General features: G+C 30.7%; 1 protein-coding gene across 1 annotated transcript; it reads left to right on the forward strand.

Annotated features, from left to right (window-relative positions):
* The first annotated feature begins 225 nt into the window (after positions 1–225).
* Positions 226–8,734, forward strand: LOC116771825 (ATP-dependent RNA helicase vasa). Its single transcript, XM_061528064.1, has 14 exons — positions 226–371; positions 699–734; positions 847–958; positions 2,553–2,684; positions 2,959–3,218; positions 3,932–4,117; positions 4,201–4,287; positions 4,362–4,499; positions 4,906–5,082; positions 5,664–5,859; positions 5,967–6,164; positions 6,256–6,386; positions 6,987–7,112; positions 7,464–8,734. The coding sequence occupies exons 2-14, from the start codon at positions 702–704 to the stop codon at positions 7,521–7,523; spliced, it is 1,836 nt and encodes a 611-aa protein (XP_061384048.1). The 5' UTR covers positions 226–371; positions 699–701; the 3' UTR covers positions 7,524–8,734.
* The last annotated feature ends 3,517 nt before the right edge of the window (positions 8,735–12,251 follow it).

The following is a 12,251-nucleotide window of genomic DNA, read 5'->3' on the forward strand; positions in this document are numbered from 1 at the left end:
TTTTATCGACATTCTTATTGTTAATAATATAATATTAAGTAAGAATAAAAAGACATTCTTCCTGTACAAAGTATTTATTGTTAAGATTTATTTTATTAATAAATTATAAAATAAAATAACTGGTCACGACGTGAAAAAGTTCACGTGTATTGTGATTAGCCAAAACAGGTTTATTGAATAATATTCTATATTGATTATCTGTAACTCATAATAATTATGTTATTTATACTATCTATTGCCGTCACTACAGTCGTTTTTCGTTTCGTCAAAAAGCCGCCATTTTTTGGCATATCTTCATCTGCGCTGTCTACTTTTTAAATAGGATATAAAAATAAAAACAATTGTTTAACATTAATCATATTATCAACACAGTAAGTACTTCTTTAATAAAAATATTCCTTTTTATGAATATTACATTGAGAAAGTCAAGACTAGCACGTGTAAGTCTTGTATATGGAAAGCCGGCTAGTTATTTTCAATTCCTCTTGCAAACAAAATTTCCAATGTATTTTCTTTCGTTACATCTCGTTTTATGAAGAAAGCATTACCTTAAGAATAATATTGATCAATTATGTTACATATTTGTTTGTAGGGTAGATCAGTATTTCTTTCTACAAACAGATATAGGATTAATTACTTTGTTGATGGGATTTTTACTCCCTCAAATGTATAAAGTCTAACATTAATTCTCTTTTCAGATAATGGATGACGATTGGGATGAAAACTGTGATGTTGTAAGTACCTATTTCGCTAGAGTAATGTCAATGTCCAATAGCGTCATTACTATCTTATTGTCCCATAACATTGACTATCATACATCTGTTAAAGCGGATATTCATGTTGTAGGTTCAGCCACAACATCAGCCAACAATACAGAACAACTTTAGCAATTATGATGTAGATGAAGGTCACAGTTTGTCCAGAGGAAGGGGATTCCCCACATTTATAGAAGAAAATGGTAGTAATTATGATGATAATAAGGAGATTAAACAGTTAATACAAAAGCTATTAAATCCATTTAGCAAAAATTTATTTTAATTAATATTGTTTTCTCTGTTTCACTGTAAAAATTAAGAATATTAATCTGTAACTGTGTATTGATTCTGTTCGGTAAATTTATAAATGGGAAATTTTATATATCGCACATCAAATATAATTACAGATAAGGCAATTTGAATTCAATAATCAATACATATTAAAAAACAAATTCCCCTGCCTCATCTGTCTGTTCACGATAAACAGAAAAACTACTGCACCAATTATCAAACAATTATCACCACTCGATAGTATGATTCTTGTGGAAGGTTTTAGTAAATAATTTGTTAAGTTATTGCATTTACTTGTGTGTACATTAACAATAATTGTTGAAGATGTCGAGAAAACATGAGCGCTTATGACAGAAACATTGCCTAAAGTCTTTGAAATATAACAAAATAATATATGGTGGAATAGTGTATCTTATATAGGTCTACAGAAAAGGCCCCGGTAGCATATGTCTATACCACAAAGATAACATACTATATCCATTTTACAACTTTTAAAAATTGGCATTCCTAAAACATTTATTGGAAAGCTATTTAAATAAATATGGTATTAAGTCTTAACAAAATAAATTACTTTGTTTTCAAGTCTACATCAGTATCTGTAAATTACTTTTTACATTGAAATCGGGCATACCATTTGAAAGTTATCATAATAAGTTTAATAATTCTCAAAATTAAATGGGCAATTTTATATTTTTTGTAAAGAGCCCTTGCGATGCCGGGGCTGGTACCTAGTTGTATATAAAAAGGCTAAGGCAAATATCATTGCTTAATAGAAATCTTTTCCCAACAACCTCACACTGATCCGTATTAATAAATTAAATTTAAGTGTCCATTTGTTATTTCAAATGAACAAGTTTTCACCGAACATGAAATATGCAATACCTATATAAAAATGCATTTTTAAAAGTTTTGTCTGTCTATCTGTTTGTTCCCATTAATCTCTAGAATGCCTGGACAGATTTTAACAGGAATATCACTGTCAGGTAGGTAATTTCATTAAAAGTTTGCACAGTTTTTAATGGACTTAAAAAAGGAAAAAGTTTTCTATTGAAGTATATGTTTGTTATGCTCCTTGAATTATAGTTAATTTTCAAAGTTATATTTTATTGAAAGGTTATTGTTCTGTAATAGTTTTAACTGTCACCAACTCATGGTCAGATGAAGGCCACCATAAGAAATGTATTAAAAACTCATAGGGATGATAACACTTATTTCAAAGTAGGTTTTATATGTGAACAAAGCCACTGACAACAGCTAGTATAGTAAAATAACAAATTGAGTGATGCATAGTTTTATTTGTTTAATTGTTAGCAAAAAGTCTTGTTCGTCTAATGTATATGTATGAGAATGATGGTTAAGATGATTGCTGAAAGATTTAAAGTTAATTTTGATTGATAAATTATTAAATTTAATGACTAGCAACTTTGAAATACCTAATAAGTGTAACATACCATGTTACCTAATACTGTATTCATACTTTTTAAATAACTTTTTTTTTTCTACAAGATTTCAATAAGGGCAGCAATAGTTTTGAAGAACGAAGAGGCAGGGGAGGTTATGGTTACGATCGGGGTGGACGTGGCCGAGGTGGTCGAGGTACACGTGGAGGTGGAAGAGATAGAGGCTATGAAAATGGAGGTAAGATTTTATGTTTACGATCATCTATAAGAGATTGGTTCCGTAACTCCAATTGTTTTTGTGTGCATTACCTATTGTTGTTGTTTTAACTCGTATCTGAAAATTAATAATGAAACATGAATCTTTATTTATAAAAATATATGATTCTAAAACTATAAATATGACCCTTAAATTAATAAAAGAGCACTTTATAAAGCTATTTGAGTTTGGAAAGTATATTGCTATTTTTGTGTTTAATAAAATATATATATATATTCTATAAATCATAATATAGGTGATAACTTTGATGATGGCGAAAGGGGTGAGAGACACGAGAGGGGTGAGCGTGGGCGTGGTAGGGGAAGAGGGCGCGGGGGGAGGGGCTTCAGACCAACCGGAGATGGCGGGGGGGAAACAAACGAAGAGGCTGGAGATGATAAGAAAACCCCTGTAACATATGTGCCACCAGAGCCAACTGAAAACGAAGACGAGATATTTAGCAGCACAATAAGTTCCGGCATCAATTTTGATAAGTTCGATTGTATTGCGGTTAAAGTGAGTACATTCAATGCATACACTTATCTTATACTTTTCTGATCCGATGAGTCTTAAGTAATACTTAATATGTCATATCAGATATGACCTTAAGATATAATTGATATGTCATTCAAAACTGATATACATGTGTATGAAAATTTGTCTTAATAAATAATTTCATATTAGTTTATAATTTTTGTGAACTTTTTATTTTTTTGTAAACCTTAAGATTGTTTTTTGATTAAATTATTATGCCTCCACTTAATTATTAAATAATTTATATTCATTATTACGAAAGTCTGGTTGCATTTTCAATATTTAGGAGAGTTTTTAAAAGAGATTAAGCTTTAATTTAAATAATCAATATTATATTTACTTGGATTTATATCTGTCGTTTTAGGAATACCCTCTTTATTATGGTGTGATTATTATAGGGTTTCTCTGTACAAATGTAAAACAAAGTAGTAGACAGATATATTCTATTATTGTAATATTAATCTTTGAATTTTGATTCTATACTCTTAGAAATCCGATTTTATATTAGTATGTTTAAAAAAAATACCATACAATAAAAAAATACTGCGTTATAAGTTGTAATGTTTATATTCATGTTTGTAGCATCCGTTATATTATTTAAAAGAAGCACAGCCAAACCGTTATTAATTAATTTTAATATGTATTCAATTAAAGAAGCTTTCATCAAATATAAAAATTCATCATTATTGTTTCAGGTGACTGGAGAGAATCCGCCACGAGCGATCGAGAGCTTTGAAACTGCTAATCTGCGGAATTATGTATTAAACAACATTCTAAAGTCGGGATATAAAAAACCTACGCCAATACAGAAACATGCTATACCGATCATCATGAATGGAAGAGATTTGATGGGCTGCGCTCAAACTGGTTCTGGGAAAACTGTAAGCGTTTCATTTATTATAGTCCTCAAAATATCTTACGGTATTATTATACGATTGTTAATTATAATATTATATCTTACTAGGCGGCGTTTCTTCTTCCTATTATAAATACTCTCTTACAAGATCTTCGTGAACTGGTGGTCGGTCCAAACGGATGTGCGCAGCCTCAGGTTTGTTTAATATCAATATACTTAATTTCTTAAGTGAATACGATAAGTTTGTTACATTTAATATGTTATTTCAGGTTGTAATAGTAGCCCCTACTCGTGAATTGACAATACAAATATTTAACGAGGCCAGGAAATTCTCTTACGGATCCATTTTAAAGATCGCCGTGGCATATGGCGGTACGGCTGTAAGACATCAAGGGGATAATATATCTGTAAGTAGAAATAGATATTATTCAACATATGAAATTCTAAATTTGAAAAAAAGAGGATTCTTTTTTTTTTCTGTATGTCTGCTTATGATTTCATGGCCTCAGAACCCGGTAATGTGGACTTAGTTTCGTTTGATTTTAATGTACCTAAATTTTATCTCACTATATAAATATTATTAAAAGTTAAATGTATTAGAAAAATATATGCTTGTGAAACGAATTATAGTTTTTTAAAGGTAATAGATGTTATAATGCTCCCAATACCACTTTTATATATAAATTAGGCTTCAATATTTCTTCAAAATTCAATATAAGAAATCTTTTTATTTTCACATATTATACCATAAACGAGAAGACGCTTCTTACACACACGTATATACATATATAATATACATATTTATATTCACAGCGTGGATGCCACATCCTGGTAGCTACACCTGGTAGACTTCACGATTTTGTTGATCGTAACCGCGTGTCGTTCGACAGCGTGCGATTTGTAGTACTGGACGAGGCTGATCGTATGTTGGATATGGGATTTATGCCCAGTGTTGAGAAGATGATGGACCATCCCACCATGGTTAACATAGTAAGTTAATTTTATATTATATATGCAGATTAAATATGTATATATCTGAAGCGGACTGATATTGTTAAGGCTGATTTTTAAATTCACAAAACTTACAATATTCTATCATGTAAAATTTTTGTATGGCAAATATAAAATAAGTATTCTTAAGTCTTTTTATATGAGTAGTGTCCCATTAATTAACTTCATAGGAACAGTCTGTATTGATTGAAATTGAGTTGAATCGAAGATCTTAACTTTAGTGGAATTTTTTAACGAATATTTTTTATTTAAAGTTATTTATTGTTAGTTTTTTTTAACACATATTCATATATATGTTTATTTTTGTAAAGCATTATACAAGAAACTATATACACTTCTACTGATTATTATAGCTGTATATAAGACGCTTCATGACTACGTTTTTCTTTATTACTTTACTCAACATATCTCCGAAGTTTTTGCCGAACCTTAGAAACTTCTAAATCTTAAAGGCCTTAAATATATATATTGTGTTGAATATATAAGCTGAATTTAAAACATATTTAAATGAAATCAAAAATATATAAAATATATTTAACAAAATTATATTTAATTTGCAGACAGAACGTCAAACCCTTATGTTTTCGGCCACATTTCCTGAAGATATCCAACATTTGGCCGGACGTTTCCTTAATAACTATCTTTTTGTGGCCGTGGGAGTTGTCGGCGGCGCCAGTACGGATGTTGAACAAATATTCCATCAAGTTATTAAGTACGAAAAGCAAAATACTCTAAAGAAACTCATTGAAGAAAATGGTGAGCCTAAATTAATGTAATAAACAAAAAAGAAACAATTTTATATTTTTTTATAACAACACAAAAAAAAGTATATATGTATAATATATAAAAATTTATTTTTCTAGATGGCAAACGCATCCTTGTATTTGTCGAAACGAAGCGGAATGCGGATTTCATAGCAGCTATGTTGTCTGAACAACAGATGCTCACATCTTCCATACATGGTGACAGAATGCAGAGGGAGAGAGAGGAAGCCTTGCATAATTTCAAAAGTGGCAGGCATTTTATATTAGTAGCTACTGCGGTTGCTGCAAGAGGATTAGGTAAGATAAATATTATATAGAAGCTCACATTTTTAATGAGTAATAAAAAGTAGTTAATTTTGGAGATAAAAATTCAAATGATTTTTTTTAGATATAAAAAATGTGGATATAGTCGTGAATTACGACCTCCCTAAAAGTATAGACGAGTATGTACACAGAATCGGCAGGACCGGTCGTGTTGGCAACAGAGGGAAGGCTGTGTCGTTCTTTGATTCCGATCAAGTGAGTGAAATGATTGTCCTAATGAATAAGAAAAGTTGTAACTTCTTATATAAAGAACTTGTTGCTTAAAATGTCTAGTGTGTGGTCATATTTAACCACACCAAGAAAATCTTTAACAAAATCACTACTAACAAAGAGATATGTATCAACAGGTAGCGAAATTGTTAGTAACTTTAGTTTATATCTGAAATATTTTTAAATGTTACAATTTGTTAAACATTTAATACATATTGCATTATGTTACTGCATCCAAAAAACATATCCCTTATAATACTGTAGGATAACTTCATATGTTGCTGAGAGCAAAACAGAATACTTGTCATCCATTTTCTGAACAATTATACTTTTAAGTTATTAAATATAGCACCGAGGAAAAGTATTCCTAGAATATAATTTATATGTTTGACACATATTTTGCAGAAACAAATGGAATGTAATGTATCATGACATTGTTCATTCACAAATTCTTCTTTACATAGCACAGTCCATTTAATATTCACATGACATTGACGAAATCTATAAGGTCATTAGGTACCTTATATGACTGAAAGAGAGAGCTCAAGTAATTTAATGTATACAGTGAAGTGTTGTCTTCGTCAGGATATTTCATTAGCAGCCGATCTGGCAAAGATCCTCCGACAAGCGGAACAGCCAGTACCTGACTTCTTACAGCGTGGTGGTATCGCTACCTATAAGGGCAACAAATATGGCGGCAGCGATATTAGGGTAAGAAACATTTACATTCAATATTCTCCTTATATGATTGTTTTATCATTAAAGCATGAAATAGGTATGAAAATTCTTTGGCACAATAGGCTGTAGTAATTGGTAAATTAACTGGAATGAAATACTCCGGTGGTTGTGAGTTCGATTCCAGCTTTTGTCAATCAATCCTTCATTCCATATCTTCTATTCGAATATAACTTTAAATTTTGTTATATCTAATATATGTTACTCAATATTTTCTCAATTTAATTGCTTCATTTAGAGGACAACTGTTAATGAGGTAGGTAAATAGGTATTGTACATACAGAAATACTGACAGTTTATTATAAAATATTAATCTTATTATTTCAGAACTTTAACAATGCAAGCACAACTGTTGATCAAGGTCAAGAGCCCGATGAGGAGTGGTAAATTTGACAGTCTTCATATATAAATGTTTACCCACATTAAATGTGCAACTTTTGGGTAATAGATGTCAGAGCTATGGACATATATAACATGAGGTAGAGGCATCTAATTATAACTTAATAAGTCCTCAAATCATTTCCTATTAAGTATACATACCTATATGTATGACCTCCCTTGATAAGGGATTATTAATGTACAATTGTAGCCACTGTATTTATAAAAATGTCATTTAAAAATATGACAATAATTATAAATAGTTGACTATCACAAAAATCAAGTTCAAATTATATAGTGTTTGTTTGTTTATGTTAAACCAGTGATGTGCTTCTACCTTAATGAAAACTTTTTTTATATAAGCATTACAAAAGACTGTAATTAATTTGTTATAAGTAGAGATATAACTCACTTAGTTCATTCATTGATTCCATTTAAAATTTCTGTTGCACAATCCCATTGATTTGCAACCAACCATTTGATTGTACTTAAGTTCATAGTGTTACAAAAAAAATTATATGTTTTAGTTTTCCTACATAAGTGTTGATTTAAGCTTTGTTTTTCTAATTAATAGTTGCATCTAAATTACATCAAAGAACAGTAATTTTTTTGCAATATAATATAATCTGTGATTTTAATATTAAAGTTGCTCAGTTAAAATTTTAACATAGTTACACATGAGAATGTTTTGAAAACTGTATTTCAGATTTTCTACATTCATCTCGTGTTTGACCTACAGTTGTTTTTGATTAAGAATCTCGTGTTATGTGTACACCGTTAATTATCATTTATTATTTTCATAAACACGCTACCATTAAACTTATCTGTAAGATACATCAAAAATATTTTGCTTTATATCTGGTTTGCAAATTCAAAACATAATTTTTTTAAGAATAATTTTTATTCTGTGATGATTATTTTAAGTAGAATAGTTTGAACTATTGCAAAATTAATTAAGTCCTAAATGTTACCTAGATAACATTAAAAATAAACATTTTCACTATGATTATATATACATATATATATATATATATATATATATGTCTAAATTAGATTATGCAGGGTATAAAACTTATTTGAAACAAATTAAGATTAATTAATGTCAGAAGGTACAAAGAATGTGTAACTGTGTATGAAGTGATTGACTCAAGACCAATTTTAGTTTGTAAGTTCGCTTGTTTCTGTTAAACTCCATGAATAAATATAAGTATGATTTAAAATGTTGCTTTCCTTCATATTATTTTTTTCTTTTGTAAGCATAACTGCTACGAATTCTGTCACATACAGTATCATATGATAGTAAGAAAAACAAAAATGCGAAAAAAGGGTATTGATGTTGTTCAAAACTATAAAATTAATGATTAATATAAGATTAAAACATTCATCATTATGATTAGGATTAGAAAAGAGGTTCTATACTTTGGCTAAATTTACCTCTGTGGCCGTTCCAGATTATTATCTAGTGTTAGTTTCGTTACAGATTCTAAAAAGATTTTATATTAGGTCAGTATATTTTAGAATTTCTATAGTACCCTACTATTTATCTGTTCTTGTTATTACATCATTTGGTGAGTACCAAGCGGTTCATGAATACCAGTAGTAACATTAAAAATGCTGTCTACTCAGTATTGCAACACTAAGAATTAGTTTTTTTTTAACTAGAAATATATATTGGCGTGCAAAATATTTTTTTTGGTTGTTATTGATACTGTCTTTAGAAGGTAATACCAAGAAATTATGCTCCGTTTTGACTATCCAATTTCACCAAAAACATTATATTCTTGAAGAAAAAAATGATAAAACCTATAAAATAAATAGTTTAAATTTGTCAATCTTGTTTCTGTTGTAAGAAAATCATGTGGACATAGAAAAAAATATTTTTCGAGGAAGTAGACCAAGATCTTTTGGGAAGTGTTAAAAATCATAATCGGTCTGGCTACTTAAAGAAAATTACTGAACTTTTGAGTTGTATAAAGAAGAATAAGAAGAACGTTTCTATCAGGACTGAAATGTGATGAAAGACAAACATCAAGCTTAGACCGGTAATAGACGTACTGCGTGTTGCAGTCGAGACCGACTGCTCTAGAGCGGTCGCATTGAAGTCGTACACAACTGCAATACGATCGCACAATACAGTCGACCGCCACTGCTTGGAGCACTTGTGTTCGACCGCAAAATAATACTGATGCGAGTTCATTTACAAGATGAACTTTGATGAAGAAACAATGTTTCTCGTACTACTAGTACGCAAGCGAAGGCATAGAAGACACCGTAGTATATTGGTGCGTCCAATACTACAATCAAGCGAACAGCATGGAATATTTTATAATTTGTATCTCCAGCTGACATACTTAAAAAATTGTTCAACTACTTTACAATATCCATTGTTTCAATGAATCCTTTTGCCTGCCGAAGAGAAGGTATTTGTACTCACCGGGGAGAGGCATGAAGCGCGGTTGGCAGCAACCGCTTGTCCGTGTATGGTGGGCCCGACAGCTCTAAAGCTGGCCGCATATATATTATACTATTGAATTGGATTTCCGTGAGACTAATGTCAGTACAGATAGTGATAGAAACTGAATAGAAATTTCCGAGCGTTTGCGCCGGCACAAACAAAATGTATTCAAGCGCTGCGTTCCGCATGAGGTCATTAGGTTTTTAGGAGTAGGTTTCTCCAAAGGGACGGCTTGCACACGAAACGTACGTGTGGATTTTATTTCGTTCAAAAAAAAATGAAAGTTTGCGTCAGTTACGTTATTTTCTACTTATTTAATGTATTCAGAGGTCCGAGTACGGAAAATGAATTCGGAAATCCAATGCAGAAAACGTATGTATGCGGCCAGCATAAGCAGTCGACCGCACGACGAAACTTGACCTCGCAGCGACTGCTCCGACCGCTCAGGAACTGCGTCTTACTGGGATATAGCATATAGCAGATTACCGTCAGACTATGTACTCAAAACATAGGGTACCGAAGAATTCTAAGGAGCTGCATTGTAGAGAAAATTAAAATTTAAACAATTTATTAAAAATATTATATTTTCTAGATGTTAATTAATGCTCTATTCGTTTGTTTAAATGATATAAATCAATAAGATCATATTTATAATTCATATATCGATAGATTCAGCACATCGGATATACCTAATCGTAATTAGTTTTGAGAACTACAAAATTATTGTCAACTTTTGTGATACGACCACAATATTCGGCTACACTCTATTGTATTTTTTACAGATTCAACACTTATGTGTCTACATTGAAAAATTTCATACAATTGCTTTAAATCACGATTAAACATATTTCAAACTTCACATCGTATTTCTACCTCGTACCAGTTTTTTATTTCATATAAAACACTCGTACTTTTAGATTATCTAAGCAAAATGTTGAACCCGTGTCACTAGTTAATTTCAGAAAATATTTTTTTAACATCTGGTATGTCAGTAAAGCCTCATATTTAGTATTAAGGGATAAGTTTGCGCATGTACACTTGGTGCAAGAAAAGGTGGTAAATTTTGATGCTTTTCAATAACAATAACTCTTAACAGTAACAAAAACAATGGTTTCAATTTAAGTACTTGCAAGTGTACTCAGGAAGAAAACTATAATCACGCCTACGAAATAATGCCTTATCGTTTCCCGCGTCACCACACCTATGACATCTAAAAATCGCATTTTGGGCATCTATCGTCACTTGTTGAAAGATTAAATGTAATGAGGAAAATAAATATAAAAGCGTTAAACGTTTAAGGCAATCTTGGAAGTCACATAGGAAGTTTCACTTCAATAATATTCATAAGAGTATTAATCGGCTATCTTCGTCATGTAACCTACACTCTGCGCTTATATATATTATGTCTGATAAGAAAACTTTACTATGGTTTTTGAGTAGTTTTGTACTGATCAACATAATCTTAAAGGATTTACGTGCAAGAACATATATTTTTTTATGTATATAATTATTCTATATAAATTGTACAATGTTAACTGTCACACAAGCTTACAAATTAAATCTAATTGCAGACACTACAAATTATTAAAGTTGTGATAAGCTAACAGTGAAATACAATACCTACAAGTATTACAAATAAAAGTATTATTATCGTTATAAGTGCCAACATTATTGTTCGTATTATCAAATAGGCTCCAAAGGTCTCGTATCTAGAGGTCATAATCGCCCACGATTGTGAGATATTGGCATAATCGATTTATTTTGTCTTACTAATGTTGGTAATCGATTATGGGATTAGTAACTAAAATGTTTTCATAAACGAATGATATTAGTAACAAGAACCACTAATCGTGTTTTCAATTTTATCATTTATATTTTATGTAGTGTTACCCAAATGCTATAACAAGATGAGACATGGCCAGTCTTGGTATGGTCTTGTTATTGTATCTAGAATCTATCAAGTCTTGCAATTACTTATTATTAGCCTGTCGCTATTTATTAAAAATTAGTTCAGATGTTAGAACAACGCAACAGAATAGGTACATTTTGAGCTTGAATTAATATGGCTGTGATATAGACCAACCAAATTAATAAATGTCTAAACATTTCATGAGAAATTCAAAAATCAACTGACACCGGTTGGGGTTTGAACTCACCACCTAAGCGATTAGTGCCGATGCTCTAACTAACCAAGAGAGCTATCAAGTTTGACCCGCAAAGTCAGTCTGTTCCTAATGAAAGTTTACATAAAGTAATATTCAATGTACTAAAACATGGTTTAA

This window comes from Danaus plexippus (genome assembly GCF_018135715.1).
Source record: "Danaus plexippus chromosome 16 unlocalized genomic scaffold, MEX_DaPlex mxdp_23, whole genome shotgun sequence".
NCBI lineage: Eukaryota > Metazoa > Arthropoda > Insecta > Lepidoptera > Nymphalidae > Danaus > Danaus plexippus.

What these genes read in the sequence shown, in the direction of transcription:
- LOC116771825 (XM_061528064.1), top strand. Translation starts at nt 702, where the DNA reads ATGGATGACGATTGGGATGAAAACTGTGATGTT. An exon ending in TCGATTGTATTGCGGTTAAA is followed by an intron (nt 3,219 to 3,931) that starts GTGAGTACATTC and finishes TTATTGTTTCAG; the next exon opens with GTGACTGGAGAGAATCCGCC. An exon ending in ATCCCACCATGGTTAACATA is followed by an intron (nt 5,083 to 5,663) that starts GTAAGTTAATTT and finishes TTTAATTTGCAG; the next exon opens with ACAGAACGTCAAACCCTTAT.